Below are 15,341 nucleotides of genomic sequence, written 5' to 3'. Positions count from 1 at the left end.
TAGGTCTCTGTGACAAGGAGCAGCCAATGACTTATAGCCATAAGGATATACCTGAAATAGCCATTAATAATGTTATTAATACTATCTATTATTTATTAAATGCCTCCTATATGCCAGGCCCTATAATAGGTACTGTAAATACTTTATGGCCAATCTTTACACAAAAACTATTATGTATCCATTGTTATCCCCATTTTACTGATGAGCACACAGAGGCTCAGAAAGGTTAAGGTACTTATTCAGGGGAAAACCAAGACTCCTCATTGACAGAGTGAGTTTAAAAAATTGCCTTAGTTGCCTTCTTGTCTGAAGTACATGTTACCTGGATCTCTCTACATTTTCTTCCTTTTAAAAAGTGAATCATTTTCATAAAGCCAGATCATTCAGTTAAGCTAACAATTATCTTCTCTAATTTTCCTCCTAGGAAAGTGTTTTTTTTCCCAATTTTATTGAGAAATAACTGACATAAATGACTGTATAAGTTTAAGGCATACAGCATGATGGTTTGATTTACATATATTGTGAAATGATTACCACAATAGGTTCACTAACATCCATCTTCTCATATAGATACAATAAAAAGAAAAGAAAAAGGAAACAAATTTTCTCCTTGTGATGAGAACTCTTAGGATTCACTTTCTTACCAACTTTCCTATGTATTACACAACAGTATTAACTATGGTCATCATGTTGTACATTACGCCTCTACCTAGGGAAGCTTTTAAAAACTTTCTTTCCTTTTAGATTTACTTGTCATGGATTGACTACTGGTCAGAGTTATATTTTCCGAGTCAGAGCAGTTAATGCGGCTGGACTTAGCGAATATTCACAGGATTCAGAAGCGATTGAAGTAAAAGCTGCTATTGGTAAGTCCCGTATGCATAACTTTGAAGGAAAAAAATTAATTTTTCTAAGTTACAAAGGAAGATACCATCCTTTCCAGAAATTGTTTCAAGCTTCTAATATTGCTCGATGATTCCATCCTCAGATGATCATTTTTTCTGACTCCAGGTGACATCTAACATTCCATAGCTGTCATTTTACAGATCCTCATCACTTATCCAGATTCTGTGCATCTGTAGCCTTTTCATCTTCACAAGTCCAAGTCTCCTCAAATATTTCCCCTTGCGTGAAACTCCGTTCTAACTTACTCCTCATCCTGGGAATGTGAAGGGCCATCTGATTCCATGAAGTGGTATATCACCCATAACACAGATCATCTTGTACCTAAAAGCTATTTCATCTGCAACAGAGCCTGGCTTGTTTTCACTAACAGCACATTAACATGCTTTTTATAAATTCCTCTAAAATTTGTGCAAGACATATGTGGTTGCTTAATCATATATTTCATCTCTGCTTGCAAGGTAACCAACAGAATAAAACCAGTAATAAAGTAATTATATGTATGTACATGATATACCTCTCAATCTTAGATAAAGTAGAGAAGGGACCCAAGTAGTTCAGAGCAATAAAAATGAAATCCATATTATAGTAACACATGTTTAAAGAGAAAGATTATTTAATATCAGTTGTCTTCAGTTAGCATTCCATATTACTTTTTAACATTCCTTGTAATATGGACAATAGTGAACATGTTTATTTGAGGTTGGGAGGTACAGACCATTAATATTTCAGTAGTGTACATAATTCTAACTGCTATGAAATCAGGATCTTTAATGTTATGTCTCTTGTGCACTTTATGTTCTTTTTTCCCTGCATTCTGTTGAATAATAGGGCTTACTCTTTCAAGAAATGTCTGAGATTTGCTTTTTCTTGTATATACTTGGGTTTTGCAAATCAAAATGGTTCCTATTCTGTCTGTGGTTTTTTATTCTCCTTTCTTCTTTTCCCAGAATATGGAGAAGTTGAAATGTTTCCTTGGAGTAAATTATGTGAAATGTATGCTTTCCGTATTTCTTGCAAATCCAAGTGATTTCTGTTAAACCAAGATTGTTTTGTTCTGTTTGTGGTCCTAATGTTTTTCTCTTTGTTCTATTAAATAAGAGCAATTTATACTGTGTCCAGGCTCTAAGGGTTTCTGTTGTTATCTGGTGATTGTAGGGGGAGGAGTGTCTCCAGATGTGTGGCCTGAACTGAATGATACACCTGGTGGACTAACAGACTCCAGGGGAGGCATGCATGAAACCTCCCAGCCAACCTTTAAGAAAGATGCTTTGCTTGGTAGCAAACTTAACAAACCTTCACTACCCAGTAGCTCTCACAACCTGGGCCAAACAGAAGTGAGTAAAGTAAGTGAAACAGTTCAGGAAGAGCTTACCCCATCACCACAGAAAGCAGCTCTTAAGGGGAAAAGTAAGTCTGACCCTCTGAAAAAGAAGAAGGATATAGGTGAGAGTTGAAAGAGTAAAACTGTTCCATCTGTCTCCATCAGTGTCCTCACCTCTCATTGTCTAGATCACATTCTTCCATCTGTGCTCACTTTCATCAATGTTTATTCTTAATTTTATGTGTTTTCAGCTATCCATTTGCAATACTTTTGTCTAACGAGTTATAAAAAGTAATTTTGTATGATCTGGCTTTTTTACAAAATTCGTTGTGCTTAATGACAACAGAATATTTAAAGTAATTTGGTTATAGAGTCTTTTGTGGTTTCTCAGGCAGATACACACCTTTCACCTCATTTTGCTAAGAGAATTGGAGATGAGACTAGGAAGGATTTGATAATCATGGCTTATGTGAGGTCTTTTGAAATATTCAGGTTCAGTACATGTATAGGAAAAATATTTCACAAAGACATGACATTTTATCAAGATCATAGTTATTAACTTGGGTTGTTCATCCTCAGGTTTTCAAATTACCCTTCACATTTAATTCAAATAAATATAGGTAACATTATCTCTTTGAGTTGCCATGAAAAGTTTAACATGGTTTGATAGTCACGTATAGCTATATTCTATGATATATGATCCACATTCCCAGAACTGATTTGTTTAAGAGTATTTATCAATAAGCTAAGAATTTTCTGACTGGGATATTTGATACTTGTGGCTTATGTATTCTAAGAGACGATGTCTTCCTTATCAAATAAAAATAAATGATAAGCATATACTGATAAATTATAACATGCCTCTCATCCATCCCTTATTTTTACCCCACCCCCAATTTCTGTCACCTCCTTTATTTTTTTTGAGGAGGTCTTCATTTGTCACTTCAACTCAAGATGAGATGGATATTCATATTCAACATTGCTCTGAAATAGAGAGAAAGAAAGCTTTTTTAAAATGTAAAGAATGAAAGGTTGGTGAGAGCAGGAAAAGAGAAACAAATGTATTTTATCTTAAAAATATTTATTGTTCTGAGAATCTTTTTGAATAAGAATGAATAATTCCTTTATCTCCGATAATCCAAATAAATATTAAGACAATTCTTTTTAATGTTATCGCATATCTAGATGGATTTCTTTTGACCACCTCACCCTCTTTCTTTATCGAAAACTATAATTTCAGTAGTTGAGTGAAAAGTTGATCAGCAAAGCCACGTAAATGAAGGAAAATTTTTAAAATATCCTCCAAATATTTTTCTGTCTAGGCACTAGTAAATACAGTGACAGCTATATAGTATTTTGTGCTATATGAATAATATTCCAACATCAGGTTAAAAATAATGTGACAAAAAGTATTGTATACTAAGAGAAAATCACGTGGCAGATTGTGCCTGTTTTTAAAAACAATTTTTTTAAAGGTGACATTTAGCTGAGCTTCAAAATAAGATTTTTCCTGTGTGCAGGCCAAATCTGTATAACTGTAAGGTCTCGCAAGGAGACATGTGCCTGAATGGTGAAATGCTAACCGTTTGGAAATATATGGAAATTCTCAATAAACGACTTGAGGCAAAAATTGATATACGTATTACCTTTTTTCTCAGGGAGCAAATAAAAATAAAACCACACAAAAAACCAAAAATATACATCTTGGGGAAAATATTTTTTCTTATGGGGGATAGAATCATTTTTTAAGGTATTGCACCATCTTGCTGTCAGTAGTATTTCAAAATTTATTCCTCCCTGGAAGTGGAGGGCAGGTTCTTTTTATCTTTGGAATAATAATTGCAGTGCACTTTTTGCTGTGTGTCAATTTTTCTTCTCATACACCAAATCAGATGCCAAGTTACTGATCAATGTCACATTTTACTTTTATACTGCAAGACCTAGTGCCCTTATGCATGGCACCAATAAAATGAGTTAAATGTATGTAGATGCATTTCTGCCTACTCACGAGCTATTCATATTGCAACAGCGGCACCATCTCCACCCTATGATATCACTTGTCTTGAAAGTTTTCGTGACTCAATGGTTCTTGGATGGAAGCAACCAGATAAGACTGGAGGGGCTGAAATTACTGGCTATTATGTGAACTATCGCGAGGTAGTTGACGGGGGTACCAGGAAGATGGAGAGAAGCCAACATCAAAGCTGTCAGTGATGAGGCATATAAGGTAAGCGTAGACCTTCTGTAGTGCAGAGTGTCATATGTATGATGACACACTCTCATGCACACACATGCACACGCCCAGCATCTTGTAAATGATTCATGTCATTTCTCCAGTGTCCATTGCCTGCAATGACATGACTTTTGTGAAAAATATAAGAAGATAAATAGAATAGTTTGGCTGACCGGGCAGGATGTATATTTTCTGATTCATACACAGAAACATACTTTTCTTCGAATATTTACTATGAAATGTATACTTACTGTGAAAACTGTTTCTTACAAAAATTAACTTACAAAATATCTGTAATCAATATGCTACTAGCTTCAAGAGTCTCAAAATCCAAATGACTCTGGATTTTTAACTTTCAATGTCCAAATCACAAAGAATAAAGGGACGTGGGCCTGATAGTAGACTCGGCTTGCCACCTGCGAAGTGTCCTCCGTTATAATGGCTCTGATGGCCGCAAAGGGGTGCTTCACATGTGTTTACCCACATGTTTCCCTCTACATGTATGCCTTCACTGTACAGCCCACCTCAGAGCACCGGAGGGGTCTCGCTGTAGCCATAGTTGATGACTCCTCTCTTTAGAGCATCATCAGCTAGACCCAAGTCACCATCCCCCAACGCTCACAGAACTCCCATGCCATGAGGGCGAGAGCAGGACAAGGCCCAGGGAAGGGTGCCTTCTCCAACTCAGTGCCATGCTCTTTTAACTTAACACTTAAAATTTATGAAATATCACACACTTAATGAGAATACATAAAACAAAATTGTATTTTTAAGAGTCTTCCATGTTAGTGCATGTAGCTATGACTTCATTACTGTATGATATTCCGTTATATGACCAACTTACAATATACTTCTCCATTCAATTATTGATTGATATTTGGGCATTTTTGCATTCTTAGCTATATCCAACAATATAGCTATGAACATTTTTGTACATGTCTGGTGGCACATATGTGCACTAGTTTCTCTAGGTTATTACCTAAAAGTGGAATTGCTGGGCCAGAGAGTCTTGTTTATCTTCAACTTTACTAGATAATTCTCTGCTGTTTTTCTAGAATATGAGAATTCCCATTGTTCCACATCTTTCCAACACTTGATATATTCACACTTTGTTTTAACAATCTGGTTGTCAATAAGTCTGAACATCTTTTCCTATGTATACAGTCCATTTTGAAATCTTCCTTTATAACATGCCTGTCCAGAGTTTTTGCCCATTTTTCTAATGGGTTTTCTTATTGACTTGTGAGGTTCTTTGTATATTTTGAGTATAAATCCTTGGTGGCTATGTAAATTGCACATATCTTCTCCCACTGAATGGCTAGTCTTTTCCTCTCCTTATGGTGAACTACTCTAATTTTAGTGTCAAATATATTGTAGTCAGATTTACGAGCATTTGCTTTGTCTTTAGTGATTTCTGTGCCTTTTTTTTTTTTTAAAGAAATCCTTCTAGTTCAGGGATCCTGAAAGCCGTGGTCCCAGCTGTGTGACCTGGGGCCAATCACTTAACCTCTCAAGGTGTCATCTTCCTCCTCTGTAAGATGATCTCATATGTCCTTACAGATTGACAATAATATCATTATAAAAAACAAAAAGAAAGAAATGCCTTCTCTGTTCCGAGATCATGGAGATGTTGTACTAGATTATATTCTCAAAGCTTAATAACTTGCCGCCTACATTTAAGTCATTAATTCGCCTATAAATGTTGTGTACAATGTGAAGTAAGGGTCAAAATTCATTTTCCCTCCTATGGATACCCAGTTGTCCCAGCATCATCTGTTGAACGTTTGTCCTTTTCCACTATTCTGCTAACTCTCTGTATCATATATCAAGTTTCCTTGTATGCATGTGTCTGTTTCTGTGCTCTCTATTCTGTGCTCTCTATCCTGTTCCACTGGTCTGTTTGTCTACCACTGGGCCATTACCACACTGATTTAATTATTATAGCTTTATAGTACATTTGATAGCTGGTAGATCAAGTTCTCCGAGTTTTTTCTTATTCTTCCAGGGCTATTCTTAGCCCTTCACGCTTTTTTTTTTTTTTCCTGAGGAAGATTTGCCCTACGCTAACATCTGTTGCCAATCTTCCTGTTTTTTTGCTTGAGGAAGATTGTCCCTGAGCTAACATCTGTACCAACCTTCCTCTATTTTGTATGTGGGACGTTGCCACAGCATGGCTGGTGAGTGATGTAGGTCCACACCCAGGATCCAGACCCGCAAACCCTGGCCGCTGAAGTGGAGCGCGCAGAACTTTAACCACTTGGCCACTGGGCCAGCCCCTGCACTTTGACATAAATTGTAGAATTAAATTAAACTAAAATGTATTAGAATTCTAATTGGAATTGCATTGAATCTGTAAATAAATTGAGGAGTAAGTGACGTCTTTAAAATATTGAGTCTTACAATCCATGAACGTGATATTTCTCTCCATTTATTTTGATCTTCTTTAAAGTCACTCAATCAAGTTTTATAATTCTCTGCAGAAGACTTGCACATCATTTGTTATTTATTTATAGATACTACATATTTGCAGTGTTATTTTAAATAGTATATTTTATATCATTTTTTGTTGCTAGAATAGAGAAATATAACTAATTTTTATATATTGATGTTTGCATATCATTGTTATATATAATTTTTTGCTAAATTTTCTTATAATTTCAATGTTACCTATGAGTTCTTTTTGATTCTCTCTATATATAGTCATATCATCTGCAAATGATAGTTTACTTCTTCCATTCCAAATTTTATCTTTTACTTCATTTTCTTACTTTACTTTCTGCCTAGAATCTTTGACACAATATTGAATACAAGTGGTGATGTTGGTAATTCTAGACTTGATCTTTATCTTCAAAGTAAACCTTTCAACATTTCACCATTAAGTGTTATACTTGCTATCAGTATTATAAAGACATCTATTATCAGCTAAAGAAAGTTTCCTTCTATTCCTAGTTTGTTGAGAGTTAATTAAAATTATCAAATATATTTTTCTGAATCTATTGAAATGATGATATTTCACATACACAACTTTAATTTTAATGTTGTGTACTCTATTAATTGTCTACTGTTAAAAAACCGTGCATTCCTGGGATAAACCCAACTTGGACATTATGTATACTCTGTATGTATGCTCCTGGATTTTCTTTGCTAATTATTGCCTAGGATTTTTGCTTCTATGTTGATGAGTGACATTACCCTGAGATATAGAATTAATTTGATACCAATATGTGACAGGGATAGTACAGGAAGGGAAAATCACAGGATAATCCCACTTTATTGATATATAATTCACATATAAAATTCACCCATTTAAAATGTTTCTTTATATATTTTGAAGTGATGCTATTAGATGCACCCCAAGTGACTTTCTGTATCACTAACAATACATTTTCCCTTAAAGTCTATGTGGTCTGTTATTCATATAGATACACTGCTTTTCTTTTGGTTGGTGTTTGCATGATATATAGCTTTTCATCCTTTAACTTTCAATCTTTCTGTAACTTTATGCTTTATATGTGTCTCTTAAAAAATAGCATAGAGTTGCATTGTTTTTCCTACCTGACAGTCTTTGTCATTTAACTAGAGTATTTAATGTTACTATTGAGTACTTTTTTAAAAAACCAATCCTCTTATTTTGTGCTTTCTATTTATCCTGCCCATTCTGTTTCATTTTCTGTCCTTTCTTGACTACTTTTGAATAGGTTTTTTTTTCTTTAATCATTTTCTTTTTTTCCTTATGCTACCTTGAAATCTATAGATTCTGGGTTTCTGTGTTTGTTTCTGGTGGTTGCTCTAGAAATTACAGTAAGCAAACTTAACAGACTCTGAAGTTATTTCATTGTTTTACCCTTGCCTCAGAGATATATGAGCCTTGAAATACTTTAACCCATTTACCCTATTCCCAACTTGTATGCTATTGTATGTGTGTATTTTAATTCCTTTGTTAATCCCAAAGCATTGTTATTATTGTTTTGTAGAGTCAATATTTGTTTAGATTTACCTACACATTTAACATTTTATTTGCTTTTAATTCCTCATCTTCAACCTTCCATCTGAGATTACTTTCTTTTTGCTTAAAGTAAATATTTTAGTATTTCCTTTAGTGAGGGTATTCTGAAGGCTAACACTCTTCATCTTTGTTTGTCTGAAAATATCTTTTTTTCTCATTCTCCAAAAATAATTTTTTCCTGGGTAAAACATTATATAATGGTAGTTATTTTCTTTCACTTTGAGGATATAATTCCACTATCTTCTGGCTCATTCTTGCCACTGACATATCAGCTTAGTCTGCTTGCTCATTTGAGAATAATTTGTCTTTTTTCTTGGATAGCTTTTAATATTTTCACTATCTTTTTGGTGTGCTTCAGTTAAAATATTATGTGTTTAGTTATAAGTTTTTTTTTAAAAAATGTACCTGCCTAGGATTTAGTGGGGAGGAGGATTTTCAATATATGAGTTGGTTTTTCAGGAAGATCTTTCTGGAAAATTCTAAACCATTATCTCCTAAAATATTGTTGCTGCTCCATTCTCTCTCCCCCCTTCTCCTGAAACTCTAATTAAACATATGTTTTACATTCTCACTCTATCTTCCATATCTATTAATCACTCTTCTCCCTTTCTCATCCTTGTGTCTTTCTGTACTATGGTCTGTATAATTTCTTCTGACCTTATATCAGTTTATAAATTCTCTCTTCTTTTGCATCTAATTTCCTGTTAAACACATCAATTATTTTTTTCTTATTTATTTTCCATTTCTTGTAGGTCACATTTTACATATTTTATAATTTCTGTCTCCTCCAGATATTTTAAATTTGTATTTTATCTTTAAAACATAGTAAGCATAGCTGTTTTTATAATCTATGTCTGGTAATTCCACTATCTAATATCTTTGCAAGTCCGTGTCTGTTATCATTGGTTTTGTAGTCTGGCTCATGGTATCTTGTTTTCTATGCTTGGTTATCCTTGATTGTACGCTGCTCATTGTCCTTAAAATATTATTTGCATGAATAATTTGAGGTCTGGGATGAAGGTACCTTTCTCTGGAGAGGATTTGCATTTGCTTCTGCAAGGTGCCTGGGGATACCACCTGTTCAGTTCTTTCTTAAATCAAGTACAAGGCCTTAATATTTTTGGATAGTCAGGTGATGTGAATTTGCACTGCACATCTGAATGTTTATTTCTGATTCAACTTTAGCCCCAAAGAGTAGAGCCCTTTGGGGTTCCAGCTTAATGTGTAGAGGGTTCCCTTTTTTTTATTGTCTCTTAGCTTGGCTCTGGGCTTTGATTTCCAAATCCCTCTCCTTGCAAGACCATCAAAACCAAAGGTCAAATTTTCCTCTACTGGCAAATATCCCCAAAGCAAAAGCCACTTCTGTGTTCCATTTATCTCTCTTTGTTCCATATTTCCCTTCATTCTGGCCTGACATTTCTGTAACATCTTGACACGAATTTGATGCTTTTGAGAAGATTTTTAAACATATTTTTACTTAGTATTTTAAATTTTTTTCAGCTGGAGGATCAATCTGAATAGCCTAGCTCACCATTACCAGAAATAGAAATCCCATGCCAAAACATTTCACCTCAGCCTGGGGTGACCAACTTTTTCAGTTTGCCTGGGACTCTCCTAGTTCTAGCACTAAAGGTCTTGCATCCTTGGAAACCCTGTAGTGTCAGGAAAAGTGGAATGGTTGGTCACACTAACAGAGCCCCAAAGCAACCCTGGTACCTGAATAAAGTACTTTCAGATCCAAGGTACCTACATCATGCTTTCCCCTTAATTAAAATAAAATTTCCTTTCTTAAAGGGAATGTGTGTGTGTGTGTGTTTAATCAAAAGGGTGTTTATATTATTCTGTTACTATAATACATACCAATTATATTCTACTCATACCCTAAATAACTGGCAAGACAAGCCCTCTTGTCGGAGAACTTATGACTTCATGATCAAATCAGATGTAGACTGGATCATGGATATATAGTTGTCTTGGCTTAAATCATACAATAGATAAACTATGTTAACTCAGCTGGTTCCATCAATACCTCCATTTATAAAGCATTTTTAATGTTCAAAGGATTGTTTATAGTCTACGGATTTTTTCACACTAATATATTCCATTATTTCTACTTTGCAAATATTTTCACATTCATTATTTTATCACATATGTTCACCCTCACAACAACCGAATTCCTACTGAGGGATATAGAAAATATTAGGTCACTCAATATATCTCCTAAAGAGCAGAAACATTATGAGAATTTGAATATTTTGATTCCTAACTTAGAATTCATTTAATTTTCATATGTACATACGTTAGTTTTCTATTGCTGCGTAACGAATCACCACAAACTTTTTGGCTTAAAACTACCCATGTTTGTTATATCACAGTTTCCACGCATCAGGAGTCTAGGCACAGCTTAGCTGGGTCCTCTGCTCAGGGTCTCACATGATGCAATCTAGGTGTCAGCTGGGCTGCATTCTCATCTGGAGCTTGAGTTCCTCTTCCAAGCTCATTCAGGTTGTTGGCAGACTTCAGTTCTTGCAGCTATAGGTCTGAGGCCCTTGGCTCCTAGAGGCTGCCCTTCTCCAAATGTGAGTGGCTAGGCAGTTTGTAAAATGCCATTTGCTTCTTCAAGGCCATCAAGACAGTGCTTCAGGAAGGGCCCAAACCCCATTTTAGAAGTTCCTATCTGATTAAGTCAGCCCATTGGAAAAACTTACTCTTTCCTCCTGTGCGTTTCTCCTTTACTCTTATACTACTATCACATTCACAACATTTCTCTGACACCAGCTGGGCGTCCTACAATTTACCTCAATTTTGACACTATCTACCTGGAAATAGAATCAGATCCTACAGGTTAAGGGCTCAGTCCCACAAGACGACCCCCACCCCTGCTTCAGATGCCAGTCGAAAGTCCAAGTTGTCACCTATGCTTCTGACTGACTGGCCATAGATCAGAGCTTCCCACAATCTCCTCCTCGGTTCGATTCATTTGCTGAAGTGGCTCACAGAACTCAGAGAAACATTTTACTTACTAGATTACCAGTTTATTATAAAAGGATATAACTCAGGAATAGTTGGATGGAAGAGATGCAAAGGGCAAAGGTATGTGGGAAGGGGCACAGAGCTTCCATGCCCTCTCCAGAGCACCACTCTCCCAGCACCTCCATGTGTTCACCAACCCAGAAGCTCTCCAAACCCTGTTCTTTTGGGGTTTTTATAGAGGCTTCATTACATAGGTATGATTGATTAAATCATTGGCCATTGGTGATTGAACTCAATCTCCAGCCCTTCTTCCCAACCTGTAGGTCCGGGGGTGATGCTGAAAGTTTCAACCCTCTAATCACATGATTGGTTCTCCTGACAACCAGCCCCCATCCTTAGGTTACATAGGAGCTTCCCCAAAGTCACTTCATTAACATAACAAAAGACACCTTTGTTCTCATCACTTAGGAAATTCCAAGGGTTTTAGGCGCTCTGTGCCAGGAATGGGGATGAAGACTAAATATATTTTTCTTATTATAAATCACAATACCACAGTCAGGCCCAGCCAGGATAATCTATCTCCTTTTTGATTAACTCAGAATCAACTGATTAGGGATCTTAATTACATCTGAAATACAGTAGTCCCTGCTTATCATCAGAGGATACATTCCAAGACCCCCAGTGGATGTCTGAAACCAAGGATAGTACCAAACCCTATATACTATGTTTTTCCCTATACACATTTGAGGTGTGACAGCAAAACTAGCACAAATTTTTTTCCTTCTTTACAATTTCGTGGATAGAAGATTCATTCTTACCGTAAATCTTAGCAACCTCAGCATGTGATTTTTTTCTTTCCTTATTAAGTGGAGAACATTCACCTTTACACTTAAAGGAAGCACTTTATGGATTCTCTTTGGTGTATCCAAATTGCCAGCATTACCAGTCTTGCGCTTTAGGGCCATTATTAGGTAAAATAAGGGTTACTTGAACACAAGCATTGCAATACCGAGACAGTCGATCTGATAACTGAGATGGCTACTAAGTGACTAAAGAGCTGTAGCATATACAGTGTGGATACGCTGGACAAAGGGATGATTCATGTCCTGGGTGGGACGGAGTGGAATGACATGAGATTTCATCATGCTACTCAGAATGCCCACAATTTAAAATTTGTGAATTATTTGTGGAATTTTTTATTTAATATTTTTGGGCTACAGTTGACCACAGGTAACTGAAACCATGGAAAGCAAAACTGTGGGTAAGCGGGGACTACTGTATCCCTCCTTTTTTTGCCATATGACGTAAAACAATCACAGGACTGATATGCCAGTACCCTTGCCATATTCTGTTGGCTAGAAGCAGGTTACAGGTTTCACCCACACTCAAGGGGAGGAGATTACAGAAATTTATGACTCATTGAGGATCACCCTAGAGTGTGTCCAACATAGGAGATAATGTTGAACAACTAGAAAAGACAAACCTGGAACGTTCACTGTGTATGATATTGTCCATGTTGCAGATTAGCAATTTGAAAGAAAACATGGTGTATCAGTTCCAAGTGGCCGCCATGAACATCGCTGGATTGGGAGTGCCCTCAGCAGTGAGCGAATGCTTCAAATGTGAAGAGTGGACCATTGCTGTTCCAGGTAAACCGTGAAAACTGTGTGGCTCACTGAGGCTCAGAGTTTCTTCCAACAGAACCTACAACCTAGAACTAAATTTAAGTGCTACATAGGCAACTTCTAAGGGAAACGAATTCTCTTGCCCCTTCATGTTTATGTAAAATATTTTTACAATACTGTTAAATAATAGGTGCCCATGTAAAACTGAATATAAATTTCTTATGCTTATATTCCAAATATATCCTAGAGCCCCAATAGCTTAGCCTCTGCATGAAGTAGGATTGACAGAAGCACACAATTTGAGTGACACATGATCATTTAAAAGGAACTTCAATTTTTGCTTGTGCTTCTTAAAGTCCATTAAAGGGCATCCCATTCATATCCCTCAGCAAAATTTCTCAAAAAACTTCTTCCTGCACTTCCTAGTTCTCATGCATTCTCCCACTGCTCTGGAGCCTCTCATTTTTCAACCCCCCAAAAATCTCTCTCTCCAGACCCAGCCACTGTGGCTTCTCCTTCTTATTGTCCCCTCCTCCCTCACTCCCAGCTCTTCATGGTATTTTATACATGGACTTAACACACCTGCCTTGGACTTAAGTCCTGGCCTCTCTCCACTTACCTCTCCTGTCCTTTCTCTCTGTATATACTTTTTCCAACTCAGCATCACAACAAAGATCCTGGACCCAAACTAGAAATACTCTCCTGTGGAGGGTGTAGTGGGGGCATTAGCTGAGCAGGGAAGAAAATGGGGAGAAGGCAGAAACATTTACCTATCTTTTAACTCTTATACAGCTATAACACTGAATGAATTTAAAAATTGAATACAAATTTACTAAGCCATTAAGATTCAAACTAGCAACATTAAGATTCAAACTAGCAACATTAATGTATCTGGTGGATGGTTTTATTTTGCTTCCAATGGTATTAACTTCAGAGACCCAAATACTTTAGTGCCACAGGATGGCTAAATTCTTCCACTTGGGTTGATATTCAACATGTATAACTGGTATGAACCAGCATCAACCATACCCGGCCACACTGGTCATACTGGGTGGACCCAGTCCTGCCCCCAATGCCACACCCTTCCTCTGTTTGAAACCGTAGTGGCCTTGGAGAACCATCATTTTGCCTTCACTTAGTGAGTGTCCATCTGCATCATTTCTCTATCAAGTGTGAATAAAACAATTACAGGAGAAACTCAAGAGAAGTTCAAGCGCTCACTCCACTTCAGTAAATACAAGAGTCAAAAACAATGCCTTTCCTTGCACCTCCTTGAAGCTATTTGATATTTCTGAAGTTCTTTCTGCCATCTACACAAAAGTGGATCTGTTTTTAAACTCTTACAATTCCTGACTAAAGGTAAAATGTGAGTGACTAAAGACTAAGAAATTCTGAGCAGGCCTGTGGAAAATGTTTTGATGGAAAGAGATATAGTTGGCAAAAGAGGTTGCAGGGTGAGTGCTCTTCACTCAAGAGTGAGATGAATTGGGCGGTCCTCCACCCCCATGACCTCTCGTTTCTCAGATCCACCCTTGACTTACTTACCCTTGAGTAGTGTTGCGCAAGCCATGGATCAAGAAAGCTCTTATAGATGAGAGCATTAAGAAAGTTTTGTCATCCATTTGTTTTACAGATGAAGAAATTGAGACTCAGGTTAAATGATACTCAGAAGATCACACAGATAGTAAGTGGCAGTTAGGATTGGAAACTAGGTCTTCTTATTCCTAGATGAGAGGTGCTAGGAAGCACCAGAACAGAGTTCCTCCTCTGTAAAGCTCCTCTCTGGCTTCTGAGGATAACACAAGAAACTGGTCATAAAAGTCCGTTGCAAAACAGAACATGCCACGCCATAGTAAGGTATTGGTGTTATTATTTAAACCGATTTCCACACAAGACATCATTGGAAGACAGGGGTGCTCATATTTGTGACTGTTAAGCCAAGGTGAAGGGGCCAACAAATATTGGGCTATCAGTTGTACAATGACAAAGCGTAACATGATAGAGTCTGTGCTTATAGTTGGCTTTCAGGCCACTGTGAGTCAGTTCAGGTGATTTTGATTTTTATTGGTTAGTTAGAAATCAGTTATTATTTCTTAAGAAAGGGAGGAGAAAAGAAAATAAATATATTACCCACATAGCAGCTGGTGGTTATGCAAAGATGCAGGCAATCACTTAGTAGTTTGGACTCCCCCAAGAGTGCAAAGAGCACACACGCAAGAACATTCTGGCTTTCTTCCTGAACAGGTTGATCGGGTTATAGTCATGCACTGCATAACA

General features: G+C 36.7%; 1 protein-coding gene across 1 annotated transcript in view; it reads left to right on the top strand.

Moving 5' to 3' along the window:
• The window catches only part of MYOM1 (myomesin 1), a 138,018-nt gene that overhangs the window by 79,899 nt on the left and 42,778 nt on the right, over nucleotides 1–15,341 (top strand). The window contains 5 exon segments of the mRNA XM_058556881.1: nucleotides 745–866; nucleotides 2,062–2,349; nucleotides 4,257–4,393; nucleotides 4,395–4,454; nucleotides 12,962–13,088. Coding sequence (XP_058412864.1) covers nucleotides 745–866; nucleotides 2,062–2,349; nucleotides 4,257–4,393; nucleotides 4,395–4,454; nucleotides 12,962–13,088 — 734 coding nt within the window.

This window comes from Diceros bicornis, chromosome 16 (assembly GCF_020826845.1).
Source record: "Diceros bicornis minor isolate mBicDic1 chromosome 16, mDicBic1.mat.cur, whole genome shotgun sequence".
In the NCBI taxonomy this organism is placed as follows: domain Eukaryota; kingdom Metazoa; phylum Chordata; class Mammalia; order Perissodactyla; family Rhinocerotidae; genus Diceros; species Diceros bicornis.
The sequence above is the reverse complement of the archived record's forward strand: the minus strand, read 5'-3'. Positions and strand labels throughout refer to the sequence as shown.